A 16559-nucleotide genomic window follows, 5' to 3' on the forward strand; every position below is an offset into this window, starting at 1 on the left:
ATAGAGATTTTGCAGCGCAAAATGTTTTAATCAGATCTCCCTAACCCTGGGTGCGCACGCACCCACAAATCATCAGTTGCAGTTCATCCTTACCGCAGAGCTAAGTGCTGGATACCAAGTTCACCACATAATAGAGCTGAACTGCAACTGATGATTTGTGGGCGCCTGCGCACTGAGGGGTAGGAAGATCTGATGAAACATTTTGCGCTGCAAAATCTCTATACCCCTAAGTGCGCACACGCGGTGTACGAAGTACTTCTATCGCGGTGCTGCAATCATTCTTTGCTAAGCCGGTCGATGTGCGCTCGCGCCGTGCACACCCTCCTCCAGCTGATTCCTGTGCGGCCGAATCACTTCCGGTGTGGCTGCGTCACTTCCGGTATAGACTTTTCGCAACGTATAGAGATTTGGCAGAACAACGGCAGTGAAGAGGAGGAGAAGCTGTAGTGATGTCTGCTACATGAGGAGAGGTGAGTGAAGGGAGAGGCAGAGCAATGCTGGGAGTTGTGGTTATTTAACTGGGACTGTATATTAGGGCTGAAGGGAGAGATGTTATTTACATGGAACTGTGTGTTGCAGGTGACTGGGGAGGGGGTCATGTTATTTACGTGGGACTGTATGTTGATGGTGGCTGTAGGGGGTAATTATGTTTTTTTACATGGGACTGTATGTTGGAGGGGGCTGGGGATCGAGTGGTTATTTACATGGGACTGTATGTTGATGGCTAGTGTTTAGCGAACTTCTGGTTTAAGTTCGGCGTCTAAAATTCGGCTTTGGGTTATCGAAGAATCTCGTTATGTTTTCCGAATTCCGTTGTGGTATCAATAATGGGATTCTTCGATAACCCTGAATCCGAACTTTAGACGCTGAACTTAAAACACAAGTTCACTCAACACTATTGATGGCGGCTGTGGGAGGGAGTGATGTTACCTACATGAGACTGAATGTTGGAGGGGGCTGGGGCAGGGTGATGTTATTTACATGGCACTGTATGTTGGAGGCGGCTGTGGAAGGGAGTGATGTTATTTACATGGGACAGTATGTTGGAGGTGGCTGGAAGAGGCAGTGATGTTATTTACATGGGACTGTTTGTTGATGGTGGCTGTTGGAGGGAGTGATGTTATTTACATGGGACTGAATGTTACAGGGGTCTGAGGAAGGGAGTGATTTTATTTACATGGGATTGAATGTTGAGGGGGCAATGTTATTTACATGGGACTATATGTTGAAGATGGCTAGTGGGGGGAATTATGTTATTTACATGGGACTGAATGTTCAGTGGGTGATGTTTACATGGGATTGCATGTTGGAGATGGCTGGGGAGGAGGTGATGTTATTTTCATGGGGCTGTATATTTGAGGGGGCTGGAAAGATGGTGGGATGTTATTTACATGGGACTATATGGCAGAGGGAGGGAAATAGTGTTATTTACATGGGACTATTTGTTGATGGTGGCTGTGGGAGGGAGTGATGTTATTTAAATGGGACTGAATGTTACAGGAGTCTGAGGAAGGGAGTGATTTTATTTACATGGTATTGAATGTTGAGGGGGCAATGTTTTTTACATGGGACTATATGTTGAAGATGGCTGTTGGGGGGTAATTATGTTATTTACATGGGACTGAATGTTGAGTGGGTGATGTTTACATGGGATTGAATGTTGGAGATGGCTGGGGAGGAGGTGATGTTATTTACATGGGACTGTATGTTGAAGGCGGCTGTGGGAGGGGACTATGTTATTTACATGGGACTGTATGTTGGAGGCGGCTGTGGGAGGGAGTGATGTTATTTACATGGGACTGAATGTTACAGGGGTCTGAAGAAGGGAGGGATGTTATTTACATGGGATTAAATGTTGAGGGGGCAATGTTATTTACATGGGACTATATGTTTAAGGTGGCTGGTGGGGGTAATTATATTATTTACATGGGACTGAATGTGGAGGGGGTGATGTTTACATGGGATTGCATGTTGGAGGTGGCTGGGGAGGAGGTGATGTTATTTACATGGGCTGTATTTTGGAGGGGGCTGTAGATATAAAGGGATGTTATTTGCATGTTGCTGTATATTAGAGGGGGCTGGAAAGATGGTGTGATGTTATTTACATGGCAGAGGGAGGGAAATTGTGTTATTTACATGGGACTATATATTGGAGGGGCTGAAGGGAGGGTAGTGATGCTATTTACATAGGACTGTATTTTGGAGTGGGCAGGAGAGATGTGATGTTATTTACATGGAACTGTATGGTGGAGGGAGGAATAAAACTACAGGGGGCACTGCAAATCCAGGGGACACTATAGGCATTCTTATTACTACTGTGGGCTCTATAGGAGGGACATGGATCTGCCTTATTTCTACTAAGAGCAATATGGGGGCCTTATTAGTACTGGGGGCTCTGTGAGGATATTATTAATACTGAAGGGCTCTTCTACTAATGGGGGCACTCTAGGGGAGCATTATCACGGTCGGGGCAGTGTAGGGGGCAGTATTACTAATGAGGGCATTCTAGAAGGGGATTAGTGTTGGTGGGATTATATGGAGCACTATTGCTATGGGGGCACTAATATTTCTTCAGTATAGTATTTAAGGGTATTGGGGGGCACAGCGAGCAGCAGGGTAACACTGTGGGGACTCCTGGTTGGGAGATAATAGAAAAGTGAGAAAGCTAAGATGTCTGTGTGTCACACTCTGCAGAGACAAGGCGGCTGAAAGAAATTGTACGGACCAAATGGAGAAGATGATGACAAAGAAGATCTACATCGGAGGAGACTTCACCTGAAAGGCGCTGGATGTGACAGGCATGTGCTGCTGTATAGCAAGTACAGGAAAGTGCGGTGTGTGGGGGGAGGGGGGTTGGGCGACTTTAAAAACTGGGCCATATTCATTGGGGCTTGGGCCCCAGATCTTTTGAGACCCTAGCAACGACCCTGTTTATGCCAGAAGCTGGTGTAAATTATAGCACAAATCTAGATTTGATCTAGATTTCAATTTCTCACTAGAGGTAGTGGAAGAAGAGTGGGATGCGGTATGAATGGCATATGAATCTATTAGAAATAAGCAAAGTTTTGAAAAGTTACTTTGTCACGAATCGCATTTTTTTAAGTAGCGGATGCAATGACAGGGAGTTGCAGTAGCGTCGCACCCCGTCACTGTACCCCTCAGATGCCTCGTTCATACTTGATCGCGGCATCTTACATTAACAATGCAGTGTAAAATTAACATTAGAATTTTTTTTATCACATTTACCGCCTCCATTTGTTTGCGACTGGCCGCTGCCACTATCTTGCTTGAAGATATTGCATGAAATTGCACAAGGCCCGAGATGACGCCATCACGCCCGCCGGCGTTGTGACGTCATACGTCACAACGCACAGGATTTCAGAGGAGATCTTCAATCAAGATGGCGGTGGCAGGCACGTTGCAAGCAAATGGAGGGGGTATTATTTCTTTGTTTTTTTACACTATTTCAGGTTAAATAGATTCACTACCACGAAGCACAAGGAAATTCTGCTTTGCGGCAAGTCGAATTTATCCTGAAATTTGGATTGAATTCCACTTTCGATTTGCTCATCTCTAGAAGCTATGTACAATGCAGTCAAAAAGCCTTCAGACTCTTTCACTTATTTTACGTATTATTAAATTGCATCTTGTGCTAAAATACAAAAATACTAAATAAACTTTTCCCCCCAGTCTGCATTCATTACCCTATAATAAGAAAATGAAAACAGAATTTTAGAAATTTTTTCTAATTTATTACAAAGGAAAAACTAAAATGTTGCATGGACATAAGTACTGTATTCAAACCCTTTGCTATGACACTTGAAATTTTGCTCTGGGCCCTCCGATTTCTCTTGATCATGTTGACCAAGATGTTTACCCACTTTGACTGGAGTTCACCTGAGGTAAATTCAGTAGACTGGACATTATTTGGAAAGACACAATCTTGTTTCTTAGCTGACAATGGATATCAAATATAAAACCAAGCCATGGAGAGGAAAGAAATGCCTGTAGAGCTCAGAGATAGGATTGTGTGGAGACACAGATCTAGAGAAGTGTACAACATTTTTTGGCTGCACCGAAAGCTCCCAAGAGCACAGTGGCCTTATTATTAAATGGAAAATCTTTGGAACAACCTGGGCTCTTTCCTGTGCTGGCCACCACACCAAACTATAGTAAGTAATCTGGGAAGATGGACTTTGATAGGACTAGTGTCCAAGAATCCAATGGTAACTCAATGGCTGAGCTCCAAAGGTCCAGTGTCCTGATGGAAGAAATTTCCAGAAGGTCAAAAGAACATGAAAGCCCACCTGGCGTCTGCAAAAAAGCAGACTGTGAGAAAAAAAAAGATTCTGTAGTCTGATGAAAATGAGATTTAACTTTTTGGCCTCAATTCTAAGCATTATGTCTGAAGGAAACCAGGCACTGCTCATCACCTGCCCAATATCATCCCTACAGTGAAGCGTGGGGGTAGCAGCATCACGCTGTGGGGGTGTATTTCAGAGGCTGGGGCAGCGAGACTCGTGAGGGCTGAGGGAAAACTAAATAAAGAAAGGTAAAGAGATATTCTTAATAAAACCTAATCTAAATGGCTCTGGACCTCAGGCTGGGCTAAAGGTTCACCTTACAACAAGATAATGGCCCTATGGACACAGCCAAGATAACACAGGAGTGACTGAATTTACAAAGGCCAATAATCATCAAGATTTTATAGCTGGTTTTAGAAAAATGCAGCTTTTTTGTTGGTGTATTTCTTTGGAGTGAAAAACACTGCGGTCAGTTTGCTATGGAGGAAAAAAAGTCTGAAAAAGTAAAAGGTGAGTGGCCACAGCAACCAATGACAGCACAGCTTTCATTTCTCATAGCGCTTTTGTAAAATGAAAGCAGTGCTATGATTGGTTTGGGCAACAAACTGTTTTTAATAAGTCTGACCCATGTTATGTTTTACAGGCCCAAAAAAAGGATCAAACATAAATTAAGGGGATCATTTATTAAGACCAGTGTTTTAGACACCGGTCTTAAAGGGGTTGTCCGGGATTGGGGACATTGGTGTAATAGTACTAGAGTGACATACATATTACATACATGCATGTCCTACCTTTGCCACATATTTCTGAAGCCCCGTTTTCATATAGGAAATTCTTAGCCGGAAGTGACTGTTTTCTTATACTCTGTGACATACCGGGTCTCTTGCAGGCGAGCTGAAGCCTCTTCTTCCAGCTTCTCAGGGAGCCCGGTGACATCACCGACGCTGAAAGGCGGGCTTTAGCATTGCTCTAGCCAGTAAAACGGCTAGGGCAGCACTAAAGCCCGCTTATCAGAGTCGTTGACGTCAACAAACACACTGCTGGGCGGAAGCCTCCGCCCATCAGCGTGTTATTGTAAACAAAAGAGCCTTTTCCCTGCGCAATTTAGCAAAGGAGAGCATCGGAGTAGTCATGGGGGCTGCCTGGGTGAAAATGGAGGTTTGTCTGGGTTCAGCTCTGAACCCGAACAACACCTTTAATATCCCCTATAGCTGGCGGTGGATATTCCGGAGTTATGTAGAGGTGTCGGCCTCTCCATAATAACTTTGGCGGATTTACTGCCGCTTCTAAATGTAAGACAGCTTCCTAGTTCCTAGCTGTCTTACATTTAGACCATTTTCTATGCCTAAACCAGGCGTAGAAAATGGTAAAGGAAATGGGCCTGCCGGTCTGGCCCCTTCCCCACCCACGCCACTTTATTAGACTTGAATTGGTGAGCAGGAAAAGTCGCAGAAATAAGCCTAATAAAAGTGTATTTCTAGTTAGTAAATGACCCCACAAGTGGAAGCAGCATATTAGCAGGGAACACCCAAAAAATATATAATACTAATATAATGCCTATAATATAATACACATTAAATGATAATTATTGAAGTCTTTACGAGAAGTTTGATTATGGTTAATTAGCGACAAATGAGAGCTCCTATTTATTGTCTTGTTCCAATTTATAGTCTCAGGAGAGATCACATTCAATAGTTTTACTTTTTATCAGGTATTTACACATCTTTTTGGATTTTTTCCATTTCTATGCATTTTCTATCTATTTTATACAATGGCATAGTTATGGAGGATGTAAGGATTGTGGTAAATTGTGGCTCTTGTACCCAAGGATCACCACAGAGTAGGGCTGGCAAATACCTCTCATCTCTCCCTCTCTCTGTCGATATATATGTATATAGCCCAATAAAACATGCCACTATTTTTTTCTGTAGATCACACAGAGGGTGTATTATACAGAGAAAGTATCATACATTCACATACCATCTTTTGACCCTGCAAATTTGTCATTAATTCCTCGCCCAAAATTTGCCAGTGGCATGCATAATTGGCCCCTATCTTTGCACAATTTATTTATTTTATGCACTTATATAGCATTACTATATTCCGCAGTGCTTTACAGACATTAGCATTATACTGTCCCTGATGGAGCTCACAGTATGTCTTTGGAATGTGGGAGGATACTGGAGTACCTGGAGGAAACCCACGCAATTCTGATGATAAACTGTAGCAGCTCGAATGGCCGCATGGCCTTTTGTTAAGAAAAATGGAAGGCGGTTCCACACAGCCACCCGTAGGCCAAATTTCCGCTGTCAAAATACTCCATGTGAATGTCCTCTAAGGCTACTTTCTCACTAGAATTTCTATTTTCTAGTATTGATATCCGTCATGGGGTCTCAATACCGTAAAAAAAAACTTCCATTTTGTCCCCATTCATTGTCAATGGGGACAAAACATAACTGAACAGAACGGAATGCTCCAAAATGCATTCTGTTCCGTTCTCATACCTGAGAGCAAACCACAGCATGCTGCGGTTTTCTTTCCGTCATGGATGTGGACCAAGACGGCTCCGTCATGACCCATAATGCAAGTCAATGGGGATGGATCCGTTTTCTCTGACACAATCTACCACAATAGAAAACGGATCCGTCCCATGTTGATTTTCAATGGAGTTCATGACGGATCCGTCTTGGCTGTGTTAAAGATAATACAAACGGATCCGTTCATAACGGATGCAGATGGTTGTATTATAAGTAATGGAAGCGTTTTTGCTTAAGCCTGCCGGAGCTAGCAGAATTGCTAGTATGAAAGTAGCCTTATAGGAATGTTTCTTTTATTTCTGTTGGATTCATATAGAGATCACAAAGAGATCAGCCCAACAGAAAAAATCTTAATATGAAATGAGGCCTACAGAGGTAAAGTAGGGGCCTCAAACCTCTATGGAAGCCCGAGGGGGCAATACATTATACAAGAGGATGGTGGAGGGATAAAACAAGATAGATGAGTACATGGATGAAATAAACAACAACATAAAATACATTACTTACTACAGGAAAAATAGAATAAGAAAAACAGTGCCATTGGGTAGCAAGTGTGGAATGAGCAGTACTAGTAGAGGTAAACTTATTTTAGTGACTTTTGCCCTTCTTTCTATGGACCTAGAAGGGTAAATGTGATTTAATGTACACCCTCAAATGTTATAGGATTACAGTACCTGAAGAGAAAGGCATAAAAGCATCATTATTCTTGAACCGATTATTCTCATCCAGGAAATTTTCTGGGTTGAACTCTAGGGTTTCTTTGAATTTCTCAGGATCGTTGTGGACGGAGGCAAGGACTGGGATCACGTTTGTGCCCTGGAGAATAATCATAATGAATATTTATTGTGCTTCATTGATTGCATTTTTATTGGTCCTACTGTTCTATCAAGATTTCCACTCATACTCAATTACTTTTCAGTACTTTATACTATCCTCATCTGACAACTAAATACTGTATATATGCTGCAAGCCCCGTAGGATCAGAACAGAGGATGAGACTGGTTGTGGCTCTGTCTGCAATAGTTAGTCACACTGGAAATCCTCATACCAAGGCTCCCTAGGTCCAGGAAGTGACAGGAAGACACAATCTTTCTTCCCTCGGGGAACGCCCTGATGTTGTTGCACCTGTTTGGTTGTAGTTGGGGTGCCCTTGGTATTGTGGGTTTGGTATAGGTGCAAGGCAAGAGATGTAGGTGCTGTGGCTGGTGAATGGTGCTGGAGTCAGTAACCAGGCCAGTTGTGGCAAATGGATAAGTCTCTTTTTACTAAAGTGCAGAATGCGAGTTGTAGTAGATCCAATGGTTAGTGTTGATGGAGCACCGTAGTGCTCAGGTGGTCGGGGGCTCGGGCCGAACACATCGGGATGTTCAGGTGCTCGACCGAACACCCAAGTATAATGGAATTTAATGGGAGAACCCTAGCATTAAACCAGGTACCCCCTGCTCTGAAGAGGGGAGGGTGTCTGGCTCATAGGAAAATGTCAGAAATTGATGGAAACACCACTGAAATGTTTCTGTAACAGCATGGGGAGGATGTCTGGATGCATCTTGTACTTGCAGGTCTCTGCTGGGAACGATATTGTAATAGTAAGCAACTTTTACAGACTGACAATAATATGCATAAAACCGAAGGGAAAAAAAAGATTTTAGAGGAAAAATTGTTAGAAAACATTCTTTCCTATATATTTAAAGTGCAAGTGCTGCCAAAAATTACAAGGAAGAGGCACTCCGATACAACCTGTATATCACATAAAGGAGGGCCTCATTCACATTGTGGTACAATTGTTCATGTAGTGGGACTCCTAGTCCTACACTAATAAAGCTTATGCACTAAGTGAAAGGGCTGCCAAAAATTACAAGGAATCGGCACTCCAATACACCCTTTGTTACACATAAAAGAGGGCATCATACACAGCCTTGAAAAATTATGATTGATTGTCTGCTGTTGACCCTCAAAAACATTTGGAGCAAAACATTTGGAGCAAATCTGACATCTAAAACATTAGATGCAAGGGCCTGCTGCCGCTTTGGTGACTCTAGATAACCTGGGGACTAGCACACATCCCTGTGACTGCGACAGTCCATTCAGATGTCTGCACTATCAACTTTCGATGTTATTTTCAGCCCAAACCATGTAGACCATGGGTAACGGGGGAATCATGGTTCGATTCCAGAGAGGGAGCCTGAGAAACAGCTACGGCTTCCAAATCCAAGCAAGGGAGCATGCATGCAAATTACCTATTTGGTATAATTAGATAAGGCCCTGCAGGTGAGCTGACCCTGTAAAATATTTTAGGTATGCGCTTGTAGGTGAGCTGATCCTGTAAAAGATAATAGGTGTGGGCTTGCAGGTGAGCTAACCCTGTAAAATATTTTATGTGCAGGCCTTCAGGTGAGCTGACCCTGTAAAAGATTTTAGGTGTGGGCTTGCAGGTGAGCTAACCCTGTAAAATATTTTATGTGCAGGCCTTCAGGTGAGCTGACCCTGTAAAAGATTTTAGGTGCAGGCTTGTAGGTGAGCTAACCCTGTAAAAGATTTTAGGTGCCAGCCTGATGGTGAGCTGACCCTGTAAAAGATTGTAGGTGCGGCCTTGCAGGTGAGCTAACCCTGTAAAAGATTTTAGGTGCCAGCCTGCTGGTGAGCTAACCCTGTAGAAAATTATATGCGAGGGCCTGCAGCTGAGCTGACCCTCTAAAAAATTATATGCAAGGGCCTGCAGCTGAGCTGACCCTGTAAGACATTATATGTGAAGGGCACATATGCGAGGGCATTATATGTGACGAATAAGCATGTTGATGTGATGGAAGAGGAGGAGGATAAGAAAAGGAAGGTTCAAACATATGCCCTTGTTTGTGGTGGAAGGGGTGCATGGAAATACAGTGTATGTAGTACATTATAAACAACACATGTAAAGGGCATTTATGTTCAGCCGCTTTCCTCTGGTGGAGTCAAGAAGTCATGGTCAATTCAGGCCTTGTTCATTTTTATAGGAGTCAACCTGTCAGCATTTTCAGTTGACAGGTGGATACGCTTATCTGTCATAATGCCACCAGCAGCACTAAATACCCGCTCAGACAAAACGCTGGTGGCAAGGTAGGCCAGCACCTCCAAGGCATAGAGCGCCAGTTCGTGCCACGTGTCTATCTTGGACACCCAGTAGTTCTAAGGCACTGAGGGATCATTGAGGATGCTGACGCGGTCTACTATGTACTCCCTCACCATCTTCCAAAAAAACCAATGATTTGTTAGAATGATTGCTCCATTTAGAGGTATAGATGAGTTCCAAACGACATACTATATCATCGGTGGCTCTTGTTTACCGTGAGATTGTATTGGGGCCCAGGAGCTTTAAGCTACCACTCTGATATACAGTATGGACAGTTGTGTGACATCAACCTTAAAATATGCTTCTCCTCTCACCTTAGGCAGATGATACCCTCTGAACTGAGTATCCCGTATGACGCAATGTGGTAGGCTCAGTGGAATTATACTGGTAAAACGTTGAATCTCATGGATCACAGCATCAGTGTATGGCATCTTGCTCCTATCTTCCACTGTTGGGCATCGGTTTCTTCCAATCACTTTGTCTACTTCTTGGTGGACCTTCTCTGGTTGGGTACAGATTAATCCAGGTAAATTCCAAATTTCAACACAACATGCAAAGAGCTACGGTTGACCAAACAGACAACATTTAAAAAGTTTAAGGCGGGTTTACAGTATGCGATGTTGTAGCCGATTGTCAGGATTCCTTCCTGACAGTCGGCTGCTCGTAAAGCAAAGGAGAATGCTGTATTTACATGCAGCGATCTCCTTCACACTTCGCTAGTGCAATCCCTCGTCCCCATACAGAATCATTGTTTCTGGACAGCACGATCTGTTGCCCAGAAACGATAATTGGTGTGCCTGCATGAATTACAGGAACCCGGCATATTTAGATGGCCGGATTGTTAAGAACGAGCATTCTCAGGAATGTTCGTTCCCGATAATCTGCTTGATTATTGAACAGTGTAAATCCACCTTTAGGTCAGTCATTTCTTAAGATCCCACACACTCAACAGTAATTATCTTTATTAATCTATTTATTGTAACTTTAATAAACTTAACATCTGGAAGACAGGGTCGTGGCTTGAGGGGTTCAATTCCATACAAAATTGGTGCCTAAGGTGTACCTTATAGCCAAGACAGTACATTGATTATAATGGCATATAGTAGGTGGGGGTTAGTTACAGATTTGTCATTGGCATCAGGAGCTTGAAATTATGTCCCCACTGTTGGGTTTTGCATGGGTACCTAACCTGTTGCAGATCTAACAGGGAGCTTTCCTGATCTAGCTTTTTCCTTCCTAGTAGATTATCAAAATACATAGAGGCACATTTATGAAGACCGGTGTTTTAGACACCCTTCTTAACAAGCCCTATAGCTGCCGGTGGATCTACATACGTAACTTTGGCGGATCCACCGCAGCTTCTAAATGTAAGACAGCTTCCTAGAGGAGACACAGTATGGGTAATTTGCTTTTGTCCTGCACATTTTGTTATTGACAATTATTGCACTTGCACTTTATTGGTTCCCTTTTCCTTTTGTGGACATATATGAACTATTCCTACTGTGTTCTCCTTCAGTAGATGTCACCATTTTCCCCTGCACCTATAGTTGGTTTTAACTTATGTATTTATTTATTTACCAATAATATCTATATTGATTGCAAGCGGTCTGACATTCATTCTATAGGTATTCAGGTTATTGTTATTACTATGCCATAGGCTTACACACACACTATGTATGTGATCAGTGGTGGTTTATCACTTCTATGTAGCACCTTTAAATTGGTTGAGCCCACCCTCTCGTTTTGGTTGTTTGTTTTATATATGTTACACAGTTAGAAATGTCTGACATTGGCTGGAAGAGTATGACCACGACTTCCAAATACTACCCTGGACCCCCATGATCGTGTTCACTGTATGGATCCTCCCCCACGCACCCTCCAACAGCTGTGAGATACCCTGCTGTTAGCATGTCTCCAGATACCTGTGATGGTTGCATATAACATAACTGGCTAATTAGCTCTTAGCATGTCTCAATACCTAAAGGGTTGAACATTCACTTATAGGTTAGCTGCCTTACATTTGGTGGCATTAGAGGCAGAGGTTGCTTAGAGCTCATTTGCATCCTTTTCTTCCCAGAATTCCAGAGGAGGCTGTATGGCCTATAAGCCTCCTCAAGCAATTAAGGCGCTCTCCCCAAAGAGAGACAGTACCCACCAAATGTTAAATGTAAGAACAGTCTTTAGAGGTGGCTTAAACAATTTCCCCCAAGAATATGTGCAAAGAAGTGTAGGCAGTTGAAGGGAGGGGTGGAAACAGCCTTCCTGACTATGGTTACCAAGGGGTTGGCTGGCCAGTTAACTTACTACCACCCGACACACAACCCTTGAGATGCAAAGTGCATAAAGATAATATACATTATAACCCCTTATGCAGTTAGCCACTGGCACACTGCATTTGCAGCAGATGCCCTAGGTATCTCTTCCTGACAACTCTCACAGTTTTTGTGCTTTGTAACTAGAGAAAAGGCAGGTTCCCTCTCACATGTTGCCATGTACAGGAGCTGTGAAAGCCCTTAGCAAAACCTACTGAGGGCTCCTGTGGCAAGCCAAACAACACAAATTTAAAAGAGAATATGGTTTGACCTAGGTAACATAGTTGATATCTATTAATGGAAAAGATCATATTGAAAAGGAGAGATGATACTGGATGGGGGGCGGGGCAGAATGATATGTGAAAGTTCAAAGAAGAAGAAGAAATGTGAAAGGTTGGAATAGAGAGGATACTTGGGGGAGGGAAATGAGAATAGATCTAGAGGATGGAGGAGATAAAGAAGAAATGGCACAGAGAAGAGAAAACTGGGGGTGTATCCTTGGGGGTGGGGAGGGACAGATGATATCTAAGGGAGGTGAAATCTAGGGTGAGAAGAATTAAATGTTATTGTTAAATTATTCTTGGGAGAGGAGGAAATACAACTGTTAGTAAACCCTGATGAGGGGAGATGATCTTCATTTGGTAAATCAGTAAGAAGTAGTGTTGAGCGCGAATATTCGAATATCGATTTTTTTTCGCGAATATCGGCACTTCGCTAATTCGCGAATATTTCGAATATAGTGATATAAATTTGATATTTCGAATATATTTTTTTTTTGTTTTTTTATTGTTATATTTTTTTCTTTCCCACTTCCCTAAAGTTGTTCTTACCTGTCCTTTGGATTCCTGGCTTCCTAGCTGCTCCAGTCAGTGCCCGTTGCCGCTTCTGCCGACTTCCATGCTCATGGAGCGTCCCCATCACCATGGGAACGTCTCCATATACTAGAATGTACTGTCGGATTTGAGAATTACGTTGAAATCGCAATTCGATTATTTCAAGTTATAATAATCGAATTTCGATTTTAACTTAAAGGCTACTCTCCTATTGAAATAGCAATGCGATTAATTCAAGTTATAAAAATCGAATTTCGATTTTAACTTAGCAGTAGCACTGCTATATTCTATATTAGGCTAGAATTAACGAATATGGAATATAGCAGTGCTAAGTTAAAATCGAAATTCGATTTTTATAACGAATTAATCGCATTGCTATTTCAATAGGAGAGTAGCCTTTAAGTTAAAATCGAAATTCGATTATTATAACTTGAAATAATCGAATTGCTATTTCAACGTAATTCTCAAATCCGACAGTACATTCTAGTATATGGAGTCGTTCCCATGGTGATGGGGACGCTCCATGAGCATGGAATATAGCATTACTAAGTTAAAATCGCCATGCGATTACTTCGAGTTATATTAATCGCATGGCGATTTCAACTTGGACCTGGTTTACTATATGGTTGGCTTCAATGGCTTGGTAGAATTAGCGAATATGACGAATATATTCGTTATATTCCACAAAACGAAGATAACGAATGTATTCTGCATCTTCGTTTTAGCTACCTATTCGTCAACTTCGCTAATTCTAGCAATCATATAGGAAAGTTGACTAGTTTAATCGCTATGCGATTATATTACTTTGCTTTTTTTTAATAAATAGAATAATTATAATACCTGATAATTATTATAATTATACTATTTATTAAAAAAAAAGCAGTCATATAATCGCATAGCGAATTAAACTTAGCTGTCTCTATAGTAAACTTTCCTATATGATTGCTAGAATTAGCGAAGTTGACGAATAGGTAGCTAAAACGAAGATGCAGAATACATTCGTTATCTTCGTTTTGTGGAATATGACGAATACATTCGTTATATTCGTTTTGTGGAATATAACAAATATATTCGTCATATTCGCTAATTCTACCAAGCCAACCATAGTAAACCAGGTCCAAGTTGAAATCGCAATTCGATTAATTCAAGTTATAATAATCGAATTTCGATTTTAACTTAGCACTGCTACATTCCATATTCCTTAATTCTAGCCTAATATAGAATATAGCAGTGCTAAGTTAAAATCGAAATTCGATTTTTATAACTTGAATTAATCGCATTGCTATTTCAATAGGAGAGTAGCCTTTAAGTTACAATCGCAATACGCGATTATTTAAATCGCATATTAATCGCGATAACAAGAATAATGACAAATATTCGATTTCAACGAATATAAAACGAATATTCTATCGAATATTCGCGAATTTCGTCGAAATCGAATATGGCACCTGCCGCTCATCACTAGTAAGAAGTAGGGGTTGAGGAAAGAGAATATAACTTTAGGATCAGACTATAAGAAGTTTGTAGTCTGTTTCCATGGAGATGAATAGATCTGCTTTTGGAGCTGTATATACTGTAGGAAGACTGTCACAGTAGGGAGTCCTGAAATACCCATCCCACTGTCCCTACCTACTTGCATGGTCTACCTTAGGCAGCAGCCCTGAAATGGATGGCAGTCTCTTCCTAGATAAGTGCAGGAGACTAGTGTTGAGAGATCATGCTCGGCCGAATTGCTGTTCAGCTCGAGCATCGCTATGCTCGGCACGTCGCTGTACTCGGCCGAGTACTGCATGTGCTCGCGCGCCATGCTCGAACCTCCTCCCCGCATGTTTTGCGGCTGCTATGCAGCCAATAAACATGCAGGTAAGTACTGCCCTCACTGCAATGTCAGTAGCCATGTTGGCTACTGTCATTACAGTGATTGACTTGCCAGAACACATCATCGAGTGCTATATAGCACCCGATGACGCATGTTCGGCTCATTTGTAGTCAGGGAGAGCTGCGCTTTGGAAGGGAATCTGATCACAATTAATTCAGTAAAAAACGTTTAAAAGACCCAAAAGTCCTTTTAAGGACTATTGTGTGTAGTGGTAGGCTGGCCGTATTTTATAGCTACAGTACAATTTTTTTTTCCCCAGCATTTACAATAATTTTTCTATAGAGGGTGCTTGCAGTGACTGGTGACATCTGTCCAATACCTTCTGTTTGTCAGGGCAGAGACCTGAGAAATATTACTGAAAAATACTATATTTCTTCCATCATTTTCAATAGTTGTTCTATAGATGGTGTCTGCACTAACTAGAGACATATGTCCAACACCTTCTGTGTATCAGGTCCAGAGATTGGAGAAATATAATCAAAATCTATTTTCCTTTTTCCATACTTTTTTCATATACTGTGGTTGCTGCGAACTGTGACATCCGTGCCACATCTTGTGTATCAAGCGTGCATATAACATTTAATATGCGCAAGGCGAGCAGTAAGGGACAAGGAAGTGGCCGTGATGCTGATGGTTCACGCAGAGGCCGTGGCCCTGGGCGCGTTAAAACTGTGCCTGCTGCCAGAGCACAAGAAAAACAATCATCCACGATACCTAGCTTCATGTCCCAGTTTGCAGGGCGTCGCAGGACAAAACTCTTGAAGTCAGACCATTGCGACCAGGTGATCGGTTGGATTGCAGCAGATAATGCTTCCAGTCGATTAAGCACCACCCTGTCTTCCACCAAGTCCAGTCTCAGTAGCCAAGAGTCTGGTCAACAGAATCCACTCCCTGATCCTCCTTCCTCCCACCATGGAGAGTCTGGCCAAACAAGTGATCCCACACTCAGAATTTCCGAGGAGCTCTTTTCATCGCCATTACTTGATTTGGCCTCTCGCCAAGCACGCTTGAAGAGGGACATGAGATCTTGTGCCCTGATTCCCAACCTCTTGAGCATCCACAGTCTCAAGAAGATGACGGTGGGGAATGGCAATTAGTGTTTAATGAGGTGTATGATGATGAGACACAGTTGCCAATGAGTCAACCGCAATTACTGTCTCAAGAGGTTGATGAAGATGATGAAAAACTGTTGTCAATCACTGAGGTTGTGGTTAGTTCAACAAATCAAGAGGATGATCAAAGTGAGGAAGTGTAAGAGGAGGTGGTGGATGATGAAGTCACTGACCAAACCTGTGAAGGTGAAAAGCTGAGCAAGGACAGCAGAACAGGGGGGGAAGGATCTGCAGCCCCGCAACAGGCTGGAAGAGGAAGTGGGGTGGCAAAAGGGAGAAGGCAGGCCACATCAAACAGGCCCGCAACTGTTCCACGGAGCACCCTCTTGCATAAATCTCCGTTGCAAAGGGGTAGGTGTTCCACAGTATGGCACTTTTTTGAAGAAAGTGCGGACGACAAAAGAATAGTAGTTTGCAACCTGTGCCACACCAAAATGAGCCGGAGCATGAACACTAGCAACCTCACCACCACCAGC

At 42.5% G+C, this 16559-nt stretch overlaps 1 protein-coding gene across 1 annotated transcript in view; it reads right to left on the minus strand.

The window, feature by feature from the left end:
- Nucleotides 1–16559, minus strand: part of LOC122946428 (cytochrome P450 2F3-like) — a 65956-nt gene that overhangs the window by 17323 nt on the left and 32074 nt on the right. Inside the window, exons 8-9 of the mRNA XM_044306056.1 lie at nt 10262–10449; nt 7516–7657 (exon numbers count right to left, since the gene is read on the minus strand). Of these exons, the coding sequence (XP_044161991.1) occupies nt 7516–7657; nt 10262–10449 (330 nt within the window). The remainder of the gene's footprint in view (nt 1–7515; nt 7658–10261; nt 10450–16559) is intronic.

Source organism: Bufo gargarizans, chromosome 9 (genome assembly GCF_014858855.1).
Source record: "Bufo gargarizans isolate SCDJY-AF-19 chromosome 9, ASM1485885v1, whole genome shotgun sequence".
Classification (NCBI taxonomy): Eukaryota; Metazoa; Chordata; class Amphibia; order Anura; family Bufonidae; genus Bufo; species Bufo gargarizans.